Genomic DNA, 16,456 nt, shown 5'->3' with positions numbered 1-16,456 from the left:
GTAGAAAAGACACTTTATTAGAACTGGCCTAGAGTGAGACCATATATTGCATGAGACTACAACACTACTTCCAGCACCTATATGCACCACAACAACTGGAATGTCCATTTCAGGCGTTCTCTGTTCAGTGCAGCTGTGTAAACCATCCTCATTAGCAACCAGTCACGCCTCCTTAAATCTAATGAGTTGGCTACAGTATGTGACTTTATGATGAACAAATGTCTCTCTCTCTCTCTCCTCCTGATCTTTCCCCTCCATCCTTCCACTCTCTGAAGACAAGGACCTTTTTGTACGAAAGCGAAATCATAGGACTCACATGCTTTGGACAAGAGAAAGTGAACGATCACAGCGAGAGATAGGGTTGCTCAGAAGAGAGGGAGGCAGAGAAGCAGAGTGAGGTCATTCAGAGCTGGAAAAGGGACTTCAGAACTGGACAGCTGTGAAGTACACTGAACCAGACTGGCCAGGATTATCTGAACATGGAGAGTGAGAAAACAGAAACAGAGGAAAAGACAGAAGGTAAAATGAGCATTTAAAAAACTTCTGAAGAGATGTTTCAAACAAGTATTTGCAGCTAATATGCATAATATTCAGTTTATTCTTACTTTCAAAAACCAAATGTTTAGTCTTTGTCTAGAAACTGCTACTTACAGCTTGTCAAAATTCAAGATATCCTCTTTATTATGTGTGTTTTCAGACCAGCAGGTTAATATACTAAATTTATGAGGACATATAAAAGAATAAGGAACGCTTAGTAAAGTAAAGTAAGACAGGGCAAAACCAAAAAGAATATTTTGGCAGTGCAAAATGAAATTTTTTTCTTGCATATATCAGATTTTCTTCTTTTTTTTCATCATTCCTTTACATTTCAATCAGTCCTGAAATATTTACTGGGCTGTGATACCAAAATTTGCATAACCAGCCACAAAGCTACTTTGCCTTTTTTGTACCAGCTGCATCTGCAAAGACCACAAAATGTATGATACAGGGATAAAACCAATGAGCAGCAGTAGTGTTGTAAAACAAACCTTAAACATAAAGCCTGGTGAGCACATATAAATAACAATATGATATTTTTGTAAAATGCTTAATTTTTAAGTATTTAATATGGGTATTAAACAGGGATTATTTAGTTATTTAATTTTTTAAATTTATTTTAACAGTACATCAAGATTGTGACCCACAAAAATAATTTTAATTAGCCTTCATTTAATTCAAGCAGGGTCAAGAACCTTAGAAGGGTTTACCTAAATGGGATGTGTATGATTTTAATGTTATCAATTACTCCAGCTTGTTTCCTGTTTTCACAAGCCAAAATGTCTGCTGTTTCACATCAACGCTAAAGTACACCAAACGCAGCTTTGACCTTTTTGTCCTGATTGTTGGTTACCAGCTGAACGCAAGCTGTGATTTCAGTTTGTTTGGAGAACAAAGCCAGCGTGTATGAGATGAACTAAACACGCAGTCCAATGCTATACCAAAAATATGTCTCACTATCCAGACAGTTGTTGCTACTTGTTACCAAATGAGACATACAGTGCAGAAGCAACATCAAAATGTCACTTGCTTTCTTGTTAAAGCTCAAATTAGAGAACAAAATCCTTTTGGTTTCCTGATGGCAATAAATTTAAATATTTTTTGCATCTTCTGTTGAGGTCACTCTGGGACAGATGTTGATGTAACATGTTGACGTCAATTTTTTGGCCTGAAACAGCTGAAGCCAAAAGCACAAACTCAAAATGCCAGAGGAAATTTGACAGAGAGTCTTCATTGTGGGACACATTCCTTGTTTTGCTCTTTCACGGATGAGAAGTGTTACTCATATTGTGCTCGTGCTCCTCATCACTTATGCATGATGATATATGTAAAACGTGTTTCGTATGACCCCGTGCAGTTTTGACAGTAGCCTCGACCTGTGACATTTTCGCAACAGACACAAGCATTGTACTTTTCTATAACCATCAACTGTGCCCAAATGCATGAAGAATTTGCCATGAACCACACTGCAATGTTTTTGTTTTTTTACCTTTAACATGGGAAATGCAGACACGCTGAACGGTGAATAATATAAATTTACACACTAAGTCTGAAGCTGCCGTGATGCTGAAAGCAATTTGCAGCAATGTGGTGATCACCAAGTGACTACAGATGAAAAGATGCTGGTGATGTGAAGTGAGCATGACTCGTGATAGACTTCAAGACCAGCAATGTAAGTGACTACCAATGAGAGTGAGGAATACTATTGATTGACATATGGCATGGTAGTCAAGCTCTCAAGCTGTCACCACACTGGAAGCAATTTGCTTGTCGTGCATTGCTTTACAGTCGACCGTGTGCAGAGGTTTCAGATTACCCGTTACCTAGGTAACCTTCTAATATATTTACTACCACATTATGTCAATCAAGGGTATCCTGTTCCCTTATTGGTAGTAATTTGCTTGCCTTCAACAGAACCCTTGAGTAAGTGAATGCTAGTAGAAAAAAGGTCCATTGGAGTGAATGGACCTTGTTGAATCCCGCCCACTTTGCATCACCAGCAGTTACTTTCCCTGTAATTGGTTGAAGTTAAGTTGTCACATGTGGATACAACTTTAGGTTACACTGGGGTTGATGAAAAGAGTTTAATGCAGACATTAATGACTTTAATCACACGACAGAGAAAGCTCACGGCACAGGCTTTTTTAAACTATATTTGAGTGGGTTGAAATTCATTTGACGTTTACAGTTTGTTGAAATTACATGATCACAATTCTCTGTAATTCAGAGCATTTAACAGTTACGCCGAATTTTATGATTCAAGACCAAACGTGAAACTCACTGAACTTTTTGGAGTCAGATAATATGAGGAGAAACTTTTCTTGTATATAAAAAATATATTAAAAGTTTGTTATCTTATAGAATATCATCTGTGTAATTTATATTTATTCTACTTTTTTTTGAGATGCATGAACCAAACCTGTTTTCTGTGGTCTTTTGTCCTGAATAAGTGTGATAAATAATCTGTTAGCGATGCCAATTATCGATGTAACAAGTAGAAATTCTTTGAACTTAATCTTACATGATGTGTTAAATGTCTGAGAAAGAAAAGGTAAATAAACTGTTAATTTACATGTGGTGGGGAAAAAGGGGTTTTCTTGTGGCAGTCTCTTTCATGCCTTTTCCATACTTGCTTAACAAACAAACGCTTAACAGTGGATTTAATCAACATTTTCACAGAAATTTAGCAGATGTTGTGTGGACACCACACTCAGCTTTTCATGTTTTCTCCTTAGATACAGAGGGAAATGTTGAAGAAGCTAGCCAGGGGATTTCTCAGGTAATCAATTACTTTTAAACACTTCACACTTCATATTTATTTGTTTATAACTCATAATGGGTGAGCTAAAAAAAACATGAATAATCCCAGCTTTATCAAATCAGAACAAGCTCATTTAGACAAGTTACCAATAAATTACATAATATTTGGTTTGTGACTTAAATTGTCTATTAACAACCGAGCCTTTCTGTCACTATTTATCAGAAGAAGCGACAAGATGTTTCTTTAAATAGTAAAACTTTTATATTTTATTATTTACTTTTTTAATAGATTTTGTGTTGGTGACTTTGAGCAAACACTGTGCTCTTAAGTTACTGATAAACTGCCTGTAGCTTAAAACACAAAGGTCAATATAATCTAATCTTTGAACTTATCTAGTCAGTAATTCTGTCTTAAAATAGTTTTATTCTAGAGTAGATTTTGCTCAAGATATCAACATAACCAGTGCTGACATTTAGACTCACTGTGCCTCACACTTTTTAAATTTAAGAATATTTAATTGGTTTTATTTTATGATGAATTGAAACAAAGAGCAAGAAGAGTGAGTTATCCAATGTTGGACTCTGCAGACAAATAACCCAAATCAGAAGACAGCATATTGCCCGAGATAGTGAAGCATTTTCATCACAATGAGTATGGACTACCAAAAGTGAACAGAGCACACAAGAAAAATGCTGTTTACAAAGTTTTTTTTAAATAAAGTTTCAGCTCTTTTAAATTTGCACCAGGTCTCATCACATTTTAACAAAAGCTCTTATTTACTCACAGAGGATGTGAAAGCTTAAAACTTGACTTATGGTTAAGATATTTTTCAAACCCTTGTGGAATATTTTGTAGTACAGGACTCACTTGTACAGTATAAGAATTCAGTCTCCAAATTGAGTTCACTTTAGCACATCATGCTCTCTTAAGTATTATTTAAATAACACTCTTATTCAGGTTAACTAAACTCAATATTGGCAACTGATACGAGTAAATACTAAGATCTATGCATTGCAGTAGATGCAGATGCTTCTATGAATCATTATTTAGCCACTCCTTAGAGCTGTAGCCTCCAGGTGTATAGACGCATAGTCAGCTATTACACAGGAATAAGAGCAATAAGGCAAACAGGACAGATGGTCTATTGAGTTTCCTGCTTGATGCCTTTCACATGACCAAGAGAAAAAGAAAAGCAAGAGAGCGATGGAAAGATAGGACAAGAGAGAGCTGCAAAACCCATGTAATGTTCTCATGAGCTGATTCAGTTATGCCCGTGAAGTAAATTCAATCAGCTATGCATGAGAAAACTAAGAATGGAAGAGCAGAGAAAAAACAAAGCAAGATAAAGATTTCTCTATGTATGGAATGTAATCAGGGAAAGGTTAACATAATGATAAGGGTTTAAAAAAACAGCACAAAACAAGTCAAAATGCACCAAAAGCACAAAGAATCAAGTGTAACAAAGTTGGAGCAAATTGGCAAAATAGAAGTTAAAAAATGGAGCCAAAATCATCAGTGAAATCCCGAAGGCCACAAAGAACTCACAGTACTATCTTAAAATATAGCACAAATGAAATAACGTCTAAACTGTCTGGTTAAAGAAATGAAAAATGGATTCAACCTACAAATACCTTCAGGTAAATAATCAGATGGATCAAATCAAAGAACTTAGAGAAGCATCGATACCGAGCTCCTTCTCATTTGTATAACTTTGAATTCCTCAGTTGTTTCTCTTTTAATTTGACACACCCTTAAGCACACTGGTGAAAACATAACATGTTAAACTGCTCCTTGTGATGCAGCTGTGGGGTCTGGTGGTTGAGCTGCGCGAGGGGCTCCAGGCGGCGCTGGGGGAGCTGTGCGAGCTGCATCAAAAGGACCACGGTTTGGAAGAGAAGCTGCAGGCCCATCAGACTGATGTGGATGATAAGATAATGGGCCTCAAGAACACGCTCAACACATTTAAGGTGCTGGAGGAGCTAGACAGTAAAAACACACACATACACAGTCTACTCTTGGTGTGGCCTCTGAAACATAATTTAGAACATCTGACTTGGACTCTGTTGAACTGTAAACTAATTTAATTAGGCAGGAAGGCAACTCTTTCAGACTCTCACACTTCTTTTCAACAGGCAGTTCAATGTTGCTAAAATTTGCATGCATACGAGAAATTCTCGCTTTTGGATTTAAATCCCAAATTCTCCCCTTAAAATCTGACCCTGGTACTTCCCATTTCAGCATAGTGACTTTCCCAGTCTACCAAAGTAAAACTACTGGCACCTTTTAATCTTCTTGCAGGAGGAGCTGAATGTGGCGTTGTTCCACATCAGGGACATTTCCAGCAGACAAAGAGACGTTCAGAAGAGGATAGAACTGCTGCACTCAGAAAACAAAGATATGATGTCAGTTCCACACAGGTAGGGCTGCAACATTTTGAAAAAGGTGCTAGTTTTAATAAATGTACACGCATTGGCACTGATCACCACCTGCACTCATGTATATATCATGTATATATCTATCTACTTAGCACTTTTAATTCTTATTATTATTTTTTATTTTATTTATTTTATTTTATTTTTTCTCATGTCTATTTAAGCGTTATTTATGACAGTATGTTTGCACTAAGCACCGCAGCAATTTCCTAATGTTGTAAACCTGCTCAACATTTGGCAATAAAACCCTTTCTGATTCTGATTCTGATATAAAAATTATTCACAGTAATCATTCAATCATCCCACTCAGCTCCCTAATGGTGACCCAAAAAGTTCAACTTTCATATGTAACTTTGTCAAATAAGCGCTCTTTTTAATTCTCCTTCACCTGTGCTGATCGGGCCATTAGCAGAAAGAGCTCCAAGGCTGATGTGCTGACAGCATCCAGTGATGAACACATCTGCGTGCCCAGCCAATCAGAGCTCAGTGGTATTCAGCACTTTTTCCCCAATATGCAGAGCAGCGGGTCACCGCCGAGGAGCACCACGTCGACTCAGAGTGAGTCTGTGTATTTCAACATTTACTATGCAAAGAGTGTAAGCGAGAAAATGACCGGCTCGTAGAGGCAGTTTGCTCATACTAGTGTTTGTGTGTTGCAGCCTCCACGTCTGAGCAGGACCAGCAAAGATCGTGTCCTGAGACCAATAGTCAGACTGAAATAAGTAAGAAATACACCTGTTTCTGCAGATAAACATACTACTGCGGGTAGTCCACATATCTATGCACAAACCCACTAAACCACAGTCTCTTTTTACATCCTGAATCATGCATTACTTGGTAGTCAGAGGAAGTTTAAAGGCAGAAGTAGGTGGATTTTACCACCTCCAGACAGAACTATGGGTAGGAGTTTCACCACTCTTTTTAATTTAAGCAAAACTCAATATATAAATATAATTGTTAAAATGGGATTTTAGTCAACATACATGACCATATAAAAAGGTGTTTTAACCAGCTTTTGCCTTATGTTTGATGGCAGGTTTTATAACAGGTGCATATTACAAAAAATATTATACACAGGTAGTAAAGGCCAGCCAGTAAGCCTGGCCCCCTTTGCAGTTGTCTGTCTTTTATGGTTATAGAATAATCCTCTTTATTCTCAGAGTTTAAAGTAGATTGTGTTCTGTATGTGCAGATAAAAGACAGAGAGCAGCCTTGGAGCTGCTGGAGTCTGAGAGGGTTTACGTGTCCCACCTTTCTCTGCTTCTGAAGGCAAACATCTCCTTTAACGGATCAGAAGCCCTCACTTCCAAAGACAAACGGTAAGCCTGCTGACACCCTAAGATGGCTCAATTCAGACTGATAATTGAAGAAAAAGACATGTAAAGCAGTTTTTTGGAAAGAAGAAATGTCCCAGCCACCACTAACCCCTACCTGATACACACACAGAGACACACAAATCAACACTCACAAGAATATATTCCTGATCTAATTTGAGTGCTTGCAGTGATGGGTGAACAGGAAATAAACAAATTAAATAAAGGCACATTGTAAACACCAGAGAAGACACTCTGTTAAAGAGACTCCACACAGCTTGTTAATGCAATCACTGCTTAGCTTCAGCACACGTGCTCCCAATGACTAAAAGCGCCAGTGAAATGGTGCCATTGCTGAACTGGGTCAAATGTTATTTGTGAATGATTGCATTTGTTTTAAATTGCTTATCCTGCTGTCAGATGTCTGCCACACAAGATGGCACACTAATTGACACAAATGCAGGTTTTCTCACGTTTTGTAGGAATGTTGATGTTTCTAACATCTGCTGCCTTTTGTTCTACTTTTAGTCCATTTCCCAGCTCTTTGAGGTTTCTGATCCAGCAGCACCTTGAGCTCCTTCATACTCTTCAAGAACGTGTGCTCAAATGCCAGTGGCAAGGCATCATGGGAGATATATTCATGAGGCTTACAAGTAAAGAGGTAAAAACAGAATGAGAGCGCAAAACGAAATGTGACAGCAATGCAAGTGTGGATATTGTCCTTTTTGATGTGAGCACCATCTACTGGTAAATAAAATGAAAGTCTTTGAATTCTTAACATCTTTTAAACCAGCAGGCAGTGAACGCTACATATGCACTCCCTCCATTTTTCTAATAAGGTGTTGATTCAATATCAGTTATCTGAATCTATCTTTCATGGACTTCCTTTTCAGCTTTCTTAGCCTGCGCAGTTTGTTTTTCTATGCTATGTTTGAAATAATATAGGAATCTTTTAAGTGTATTTAGGCATTTAGAATTGGTCAAGACCTGCAGAAGTTCAAAGAAAGCATCAGACTGGGAAAAAAGGTGATTTATGTGACTTTGTATATAGTATAGTTGTTGGTGCCAGACAGACTGGTCTGAGTATTTCACAAACTGCTGATCTGCTATGATTTTCCAACACAATCATCTCTAGGGTTTAGAGAAAATATCCAGTGAGCAGCAGTTCTCTGGGTGAAAATGCCTTGTTGATGTCAGAGGTCAGAGGAGAATGGCCAGACTGCTTTGAGTTGATAAGAAGGATATACTAACTTGTTAAAATCAAGTTATGTGTCTCTGAATGCACAACATATCAAACTTTGAAACAGCAGATAGTGGTGGTCTGTCGGTTGAGAATTGGAAAATGAGGCTACAATTCACATGAGAATACCAAAAATAGACAATAGAAGCCTGGAAAAACATTGCCTGGTGTGACGAGTGTCATGGCTGTGTGCCGACAGGCAGGAAAAAGGACCCAATATGCAGACTCCTGGAGGAAGAACTTAAACTCAAAAGTCCACTGCTTTATTGCAGGCAAACGTCAAAAACAGAACAAAACTAGGAGGGCTGGAAACTGGACTGGAAACTAAACACACAGGCCAGAATGAGGGTACGACGTGACACTAAGCACGGGGAACACGGGGCTTAAATACAAAAGGCAGTAGCACAAAAATGAGACACACAAGGGGAGCACGGCTGGGAGCAATCAAACCTGACGAGACTGAGGGACACAAAAGAGAATACAATGACCGGAGACACTGACCTTCAAAATAAAACAGGAAACAGACTGGCACAGAACTAAACCCATACTAAACACTAGAAATCAAACCACAAAGAAATTATACAATAATAATACACAAAACGCTGGCTCACTGACCCAGGACCGTCACAGTGAGTCTCAATTGCTGCTGTTTCATTTGGATGCAGGATCAGAATTTTTGGTGAACAATATATATACATGGATCCATCCTTCCTTGTATCAACTGTTCAGGCTGTTGGTAGTCTGGTAATAGTGTGGGGGATATTTGCTTGGCATGCCTTGGGCGATTTAGTACCAGCTGAGAATTGTTGCTGACCATGTCCACCCTTTTATAACCAAGGATAACGCTCCATCCAGTTTACATTATAGATGTGAAGCTGACAAATGTGCAGTAACTGTGAGATGCTGTCATGTCAATACAGACCGAAACATCTGATAAATGGCTCCAGCACCTTGTTGAATATATTCAATGAAGAATTAGGACAGATCTGAAAGCAAAAAAGGGGGTCCATTACAGTCTGGTAACCATTACTAATACAAAAAGGCCAAACCCCCCCCCCCAAAATCAGACAAACAAAAAACAAAACCCTTAATGAGCAGATGTAAAGCAATAAAAATTTATTACTGAATGTTTAGCTATATTATCGGAGCGAAGACACAGCTGAAAGCCAGAAGCATGTGGTGTCGTCATATTAAAGACAACTATGGTCTGCTGGCTGAGTGAGTGGGAGGAAATGCTGTAATTGATTGCAGCCCCCTAAAAGTAACCAACCATAATTGAAAAACAGGGATTTGTGGCGATTCGTGGTGCATTATGGGGCTGCACTTACGGCTGTTTGAAGAAGAAGGAAAATAGCAGCAAAAAGAAACAAAAAGTATTAACAGAAGTTTGTAATCACGAGCTCACATAGTTTTTAACTTTATCTCATTATGTAAAATTATTGCATAGGGTTATTCTGGTTGAATCAAGCTTTTTCTCACCTGGACACAAAAAAGGTGGATTTGGTTTTTCAAAAAATTTTCAAAAAATGTATTAAGGACATGATGGCAACCATATGAGGATACAAACTGTTTACACTAATCTGACAGTGAAGGTTGGAGGTGTAAAATGTGTGATGATGGGTTATAAACACATTCAAATTCATATATGCAAAGTGCTTATGTCTTTAGTCTCTTAACTTGTGACTGTAGCTTTCAGCCATAAAACGATCCAATCATATGGTTTCTAACCTTCCTTGAGCACAAGGTCCCCTTCTTGGCAGGTCTATCCCAATCGTTCTCCTGGCTTCCAGCTCACACCTATTCTAGAGCAAGATGCTTCCCCCCCCCACCACCACCACCACCACCACCACCACCAACCTGTGTGCTGCTATCATCCACTCTCTTCCTGCTACTTTCAGACCACTAAGCATTCTCCAGCAGCCCAAGCAGTGAAAACCTCTGTAACAATTTCAGCTGAGAACAGTCAGATCTGCCATCCTGCACTGTTAGCCCTGATCATGGTAATTAGTGGTTTTCCTCACAGAGGTTTCCTTGCATCCATCCTCCAGTGGGACTGGCAGTCCTATTAGGATCATCTTCTTTCCTTTGTCAGAATATTGGCAGGTGGAAGTATAGTTTATTCCCCAGGTCCACCCTCATATCCCATACCTGTGCAGTCTGCAGGAGGGTGCTGTTGATCTTCTTGGAGGAGAGTGGTTTTTCTCCCTGCTAGATGAACTGGATTTATGGGATGGGTGTCCCACGAGTCTGTTGCTTTTTCAGTTCATCCTTCTCCAAGGTGTCTGCCAGTGCTCTAAAGACTTGGCCGTACTCCCAGCTGTAGCTTCCCTGTGCAGTCTTGCATCCCCACGAGTGTGTCTCAGCATGACTCTCCTTCAGCACTCTGTCATCCCAATCTGTGCAGATTTGATAGTGCAGGGAAGTGTTTCATGCACTAAATGGAGGTAGAGAGAAATGCAGAAGGTCTCCAGTGTATATAAAGAGCATGCAAACTCAGGCAGTATATCTCTCCTTCTTCCTCCAGAGTGATTTCTTGGATTTTTATGTGTCCTACCTGAAGGAGCTTCCAGACTGTCTGTCAGTTGTCAACATGCTGGCCTCCAGCTCCATGAAGTCTTCGGCCTTGCTTGAGGTAACAGAAAAATGTGAAATATGACAGGTTTTGATATTAAATTTAAAAGCACAGAATGTAACATGACGGGGCAGAGCAGGGAGGACAGGATGAAAAAGAATACCAGCATACTTCTAAAAACAAAAAAAATCCAGAAACTTACAGCTCATATCACCAAAGAAACGCCAGCATATCTGTCGATTTCTGATTTAACTCTCAGATACTCTCAGAATTGCTTGAGTGGAGGTAACTTAAGTATCTGGAAGCCCTGTCAAGTTTCATTTCAAGCCTTGTTCTATATAAAAGCTTCAGACAAATCACGGAATTCACAGTCCTTACACCTGCTGTGTTTTTCCCTTTGATGCTGATTGGTCCATCTGTGCTGCATTGTGCTTGACTGTGTGGTGCTGCTATCAGAGTGACATAACAGGTGATGAATCCAAACCCTCCCTCTACACTCTGCTGCTTCAGCCAGTTCAGAGGATCCCTGAGTACCTGCTGCTTTTACAGGTTGGATCAACACCACTGCCAGAATTGTCCTTATATGTCCATATCCTGCAACACACAAACTCATTACAAATACAATACTCTGAAACCATGCAGAAAAAGGTTATCAGTAAAAACAGAAACAGAAATAAAATGACAATTAACAACTCAGTATTATTATGACTGAAGATTAAATCTGATGTATGAATATTTAAATTGTCTATCTGTGTGTGTGTGTGTGTGTGTGTGTGTGTGTGTGTGTGTGTGTGTGTGTGTGTGTGTGTGTAGGGACTACTGAGGCAGACTGATGCAGAGCATCCAGACTACTATCTGCTGCTGGTGTGCATACAGCAGTTCAGGGCTTTTACTACACAGTACCACCACCTCCTCCAGCACAATCAGGAGCTTCTGCTGCTCAACCGCAAGGAGGTGAAGAGGTCAGGACTACCATCCTTCGAAAAATATCAACTTTGAAACATTAAGCAAAACATTTTCAGTGTGAAGGAGCTTAATGTTCTCTGTGCTGTGCACCCCTGCAGGTCTACCATGAAACAGCTGTTAAAGACAGTAGAGAGTGGGATTCAAGCCAGCAACACTGGCTCACCGTACCCTTGCAGCAGTGCAATGCTGTGAGTATTCAGTTTACCGGGATTTTAATGTAGTGTTTACATGACTCAGACATTTCTGTTAGACATTAATAAATGAATAAGAGTTAAAGCTAAGTAGATTATTCCTGGAAAGCAACAGACACACATAAATGCTTAATATTTGTTATTGCTTTCTCATTTAAAAAATATAGGTATAAAAGCAGTTCCATACTCGCCATGTTTTCCTACCAGTCCAGTAACCTTTCAGTATTTCTTGATTTCTTCTGTAAAAAGCTGTCAGGTGCTGCTGTAAACAAAGTTTATTTCTTCGTTTCTTCACTGCAGGGAACATGCCAACCAGGTGAGGCGCAGAAAGCAGTGTCTCCTGGAACAGATTCAGTCGCACCGTTTCCAAGATTGGGACCGAGACCAAGAAACTGAAACTCATTGCTATGATGCAGAGTGGCCCTCCCGCCTCCCTTTCTTCAGCCATGAGCTGGACTCACGGAACCACAAACCAACAGGTCAGTAAAATAGTTCAATAAGGGGAGATCATTAGAAGGAACTGAACGCGATTTAACGAAATAAAGAATTCCCAGCAGAATGGAAAAGGGCAGGACCCCCCCAGAGTGTAGATGCTGGCGGTAATGAAGATAAGTTGGGGGCTTTGGTGAGGTGGAAATGGGGAGGAGGTGGATTGCACAAAGGAGACTGCAAGAGAGACTGAAAGTTGAGCATTGCAATTTAAAGGCTGATTGAAGAAGAGAAACAGAAAGATGATTGGACTAGAGCAATGATAGTGGAAAGGAGTTTTACAGCGTGGGAAAGTGGATGTTTCAAGTTCAATTTGTTCTCTCCCAGCATTCAAATGCAGCCCTTTGGAGCAGGAATTAACACCTTTCCTTTTAGACATCCTCAGACAACACTTCATACTTCATCATGAACTTTTTTTTAAAAGTGTAGCTTCAAAACGTCAGCACACAGGGCCACTATAAAGGATGTTTATCGCACAGGATGCTCTGGTGTCAGCATGCCAACCGACTGGCTTACTACTGTGCACATTTTGAATAAGAAGTACCAATTTCATCAAAAACCCGAGTCAAGTAAAATTAAAATCCAGGGCACAATTGAGTTAAACTCATCGGTATCTATCTCATGTCCCAGGTCAACTTTTACATTATATAGTTTTAAATCCATTGTTTGTGGCTTGATTGGGGCTTGATGGCTTGATGATTATTTTTTTTTAACCACATCCTCTTTAAGAAAACCTAAATACAAAACCAAAGCAGTATTTGGGCATCTCCTATCACAGTATTTTATTCAGCATCAGACAGATGATTCCCCAGAGTAATTTTATTTTTGGGACATGATGAAAATATCCCAAACTTCCCTTTTCCCCAACTTGTCATTTTGGTTCTTATTTTACATCAGTCAACAATTCAGTTTTTTTTTTTTTTTTTTTTGCTTTTAGGTCTTGGCAGCATCCCAGAAAGTGAGCCCTCTGAGAGGTCGATGTTGTGCCAGCATCATCTACCTCCCAGACCTGCAGAGTTCCGCCAGGTTCAGCCGGGATCTGCTCTGGCAGATGCCCTCGGAGAGTTTCTCCTTCCTCCAGATCCCCCTGGGCTGGGGAACCTCTATGAAGAAGATGGAGGCTCTTTTCATGACACCTCTATGTTGGACCGCTGTTCTTCTGCCTCTTCTGATTCCTCCATTGACATTGCCTTTGTGAAGTGCCCAAAAGCCCCTCCAGCGTCACATCACGGAATAGCAACAAATGTGTCGACTACCCGCGATGTTTTTGGCAACATAGGAAGCCAAGGGAATGGTTATAGCAAACTGCCCAACCGGGGTTGTGTCTCTCCAGACGAAGCTGTTCTTATGCGTCGCAATCAGCATCGCCCCCTTCAGGCCAGCCAACGTAAGAGCAAGGTGAGTTTATTTGTAAGAGATATATAAAAATATTGAAGAATCATTTTTGTAGGTGTTCATAATCGACATGTATGCCATCTCTGCTGTTAAGTCACTGAATGGGCTGCAAATGGAGAACACAGTGAGTGGTCTGGACAGTGGACCTCTATCAGACCATCTCCAAAGGGTGGGATTGGGCAGCCATGCCAAACTGGAGCGCCAGAGCAGTAAAGGCAGCAAAGGAAGTTCCACCCCCTCCCGTAAGGTCCAGACCCCCTTGGCGAACAGAGCGGACAGTGACAAGCAGAGCCCTGATCTTCATGGACTGCTCAGCATAGTGGGTTTCAGCAAACATCTATTATTAAAGAACTATTATCATGTCTGTACAGGAATTGCCTGTTACATTTTAACATTAAAACCACAGAACCTGACAACATGAAAATCACATTTTTAGTATTATTTCTTAATTTTCTTGGTAAATACTGAAATATTGTTTTCAACCACATCAGGACACAGGAATCCAGTCATGGGGCGATGAGTCCAAGTGGAGGAGTGGGACGGAGGACAGTAACCACACCCCCTTCAGCGAGAGGAGTCGCAAAGACAAAGGAGGCTTTAGGAGCTCTTTCAAGAAACTGTTCAAGAAAAAGTAAGAAAGATAGTGTAGCATCATGGAGTTAGACACATGGCTGGTTTGGCACTGCAGTTTCTTTAACTTGAAGAAACAAAGATGCCAAAAAGAAGGCAAGATTGAAAGGAAAAACATGTATTCAATTTAAACCCTTTTCTTTCCTCCTAACAGAACTAGTGATGAGAAAAAGGAGAAAGGAGGTGAGAAGACACCAGAAAGTCAAAATAATGGTGAATATGAGTCACCGGGGAAAAACCCCAAACTGATCCAGCTGGAGATGAACCGCGGCACAGCTGTATGAGCACTGCTCTGCAAACAGGCACTGTGACACATGAACAAAGATGCTGTATAATACGTGCATGTACATCATACATATATACTAATGAGAGAAAATAGAGGCTGTTTTTCCTTTCTTTAAAACTTATAGACGCTGTATAAACACTGTACAGATATAAGCAACTGATTTATGTTTCAATTACAAAATCCTTCACACTGAGTGAAATATGATGCGGTTATACAGTAAATATTGAGCTCTTTTGCTAATATTCAGTGTTATTATGTTAAGCTGTAGAGCGCAAGACTAGCAAAAAGACAGGCAGTAAACAACATAAATTAAACAGGACTCCATGGTTAAAAACAATATAATTTTGTGTCAGTTAACATTTAGATGTGTGATGAATGGTGCCCCACACTGTAAAAAGTCTCACTCCATTTCTTTCCTCTATAAAATCTTCCAGACACATAACATGTTCCTTTTTCTTTTCCACCCTGACAAAAACGTTGTATTGCAGATTTAAACAGTTTCACTCCAGCTCATCTTTCTTTCTTTCAGTCTTCTTAATGATTTTAAGCAATACCCAGAATTACATTGTTGCATATACTCAGGAGAACAAATACTAAGCAGGTAAAATCTGTGTATGTTTGTTCGTGATTAAACATTTTGCTGAAAGACAGTAATGTACATTTTTGTCATTGTGATGATTATTTCTATGAATTGTTTTGTGAAGAAAGAAGAATGTCAGAATTTTGAATAAAGGTCCAGGCTGTATAATTTGTGGCTCATCTGGTTCTTTTCCCCTAATTTTTTAATTACTAAGATTAAAACACTCAGTCTGAAAACAGAGTAATATCACTCCCAACTTTCTACAACAGTTGGACAATCTCAAAGACAAACTTACGAAGACAAACTTTGGTGACACTAAAAACTAAATACATCCCACGATTCACTATTTCCACCTTTCCAGCAATAATTCTGAAACTTTATTCTTCAGCCATAATGTAGACGTTTTGCTGCTATGCTTGAGGTAACTGGGCCTCATTTACTAATTTACAGCTTGTATGCACAAACCTGCGTGTACAGGCTGCTTACAAAATAATTTCTTGGCACCATTTCGTAAATGCCAGATCTAGATTTTTCTTTTACTGCAGTAAATGTCTTACATGGTCCTTGCCCTCCACCCATTTTCTCCTTGTCAGGTTGTTTTTCACATTAACCATTGAATATCAGACACTATTATTTAATTTCTACAGTCAGACTTTCTCTTTTTTTGTCTTAGAGATGCGAACTTCTCTTTTACAACTTCATCACCACGATAATATCAGTTGTACGGAGCTTGATCAAGCCTATATGTTACGAATGATTCTGATTTACTAACATAGGCATGGTGGTGACAACAAAATAGGCTGCCACACACGCTTCATAAATCCAAACTTGCATGCAAACTCATTTTTTGTGCAGGGTACGAATGTTTTCATGCAAATACTGTAGTAAATGAGGCCCAGTCTCCTGTTGCAGGGACCCAGTTTTTGTTCAAGCTTCACTTGTCCGCCTGATAATTGGGTGAGGTCTAGCATCCTTTATGACTTGTCACAGTATAAATGCCACAGGTGTTTCCAACATTAACAATGGCTGTTCTGCTGAGGGTTCCTGGAAAGCTGTAAAATGCC

At 39.6% G+C, this 16,456-nt stretch overlaps 1 protein-coding gene and 1 long non-coding RNA gene across 5 annotated transcripts; one reads left to right on the top strand and one right to left on the bottom strand.

Annotated features, from left to right (window-relative positions):
• Positions 1-367: 367 nt before the first annotated feature.
• On the bottom strand, positions 368-11,300 carry LOC146375199 (uncharacterized). Of its 4 annotated transcripts, XR_014802032.1 has the most exons (5): positions 11,058-11,298; positions 10,838-10,909; positions 10,432-10,717; positions 5,579-5,674; positions 368-473 (listed from the first exon to the last, which is right to left on the bottom strand). It is a non-coding gene; the product is annotated as an uncharacterized LOC146375199 (long non-coding RNA). The 4 variants fall into 4 exon arrangements; XR_014802033.1 differs by lacking the exon at positions 5,579-5,674 and having other exon boundaries at positions 402-473; positions 11,058-11,295; XR_014802030.1 differs by lacking the exons at positions 368-473; positions 5,579-5,674 and having other exon boundaries at positions 10,136-10,717; positions 11,058-11,300.
• Positions 428-15,559, top strand: arhgef33 (Rho guanine nucleotide exchange factor (GEF) 33). Its single transcript, XM_084949286.1, has 17 exons — positions 428-519; positions 3,273-3,316; positions 5,101-5,265; positions 5,597-5,715; positions 6,140-6,288; positions 6,390-6,452; positions 6,923-7,049; positions 7,572-7,704; positions 10,808-10,915; positions 11,312-11,404; positions 11,669-11,817; positions 11,920-12,009; positions 12,313-12,491; positions 13,439-13,899; positions 13,991-14,215; positions 14,388-14,527; positions 14,681-15,559. The coding sequence occupies exons 1-17, from the start codon at positions 480-482 to the stop codon at positions 14,808-14,810; spliced, it is 2,415 nt and encodes an 804-aa protein (XP_084805412.1). The 5' UTR covers positions 428-479; the 3' UTR covers positions 14,811-15,559.
• Positions 15,560-16,456: the final 897 nt, after the last annotated feature.

The sequence above is a fragment of the Perissodus microlepis genome, chromosome 13 (genome assembly GCF_051167445.1).
Source record: "Perissodus microlepis isolate ML-2025 ecotype Zambia chromosome 13, ASM5116744v1, whole genome shotgun sequence".
NCBI classification, from domain to species: Eukaryota; Metazoa; Chordata; class Actinopteri; order Cichliformes; family Cichlidae; genus Perissodus; species Perissodus microlepis.
Note: the sequence above shows the minus strand (reverse complement) of the source record. Positions and strands in the feature narration are given on the sequence as shown.

Coding starts and splice junctions, on each gene's coding strand:
- arhgef33 (XM_084949286.1), top strand. CDS start 480: ATGGAGAGTGAGAAAACAGAAACAGAGGAAAAGACAGAAG. Junction 3,317..5,100: donor CTAGCCAGGGGATTTCTCAG/GTAATCAATTAC, acceptor CTTGTGATGCAG/CTGTGGGGTCTGGTGGTTGA. Junction 7,050..7,571: donor CTCACTTCCAAAGACAAACG/GTAAGCCTGCTG, acceptor TTCTACTTTTAG/TCCATTTCCCAGCTCTTTGA.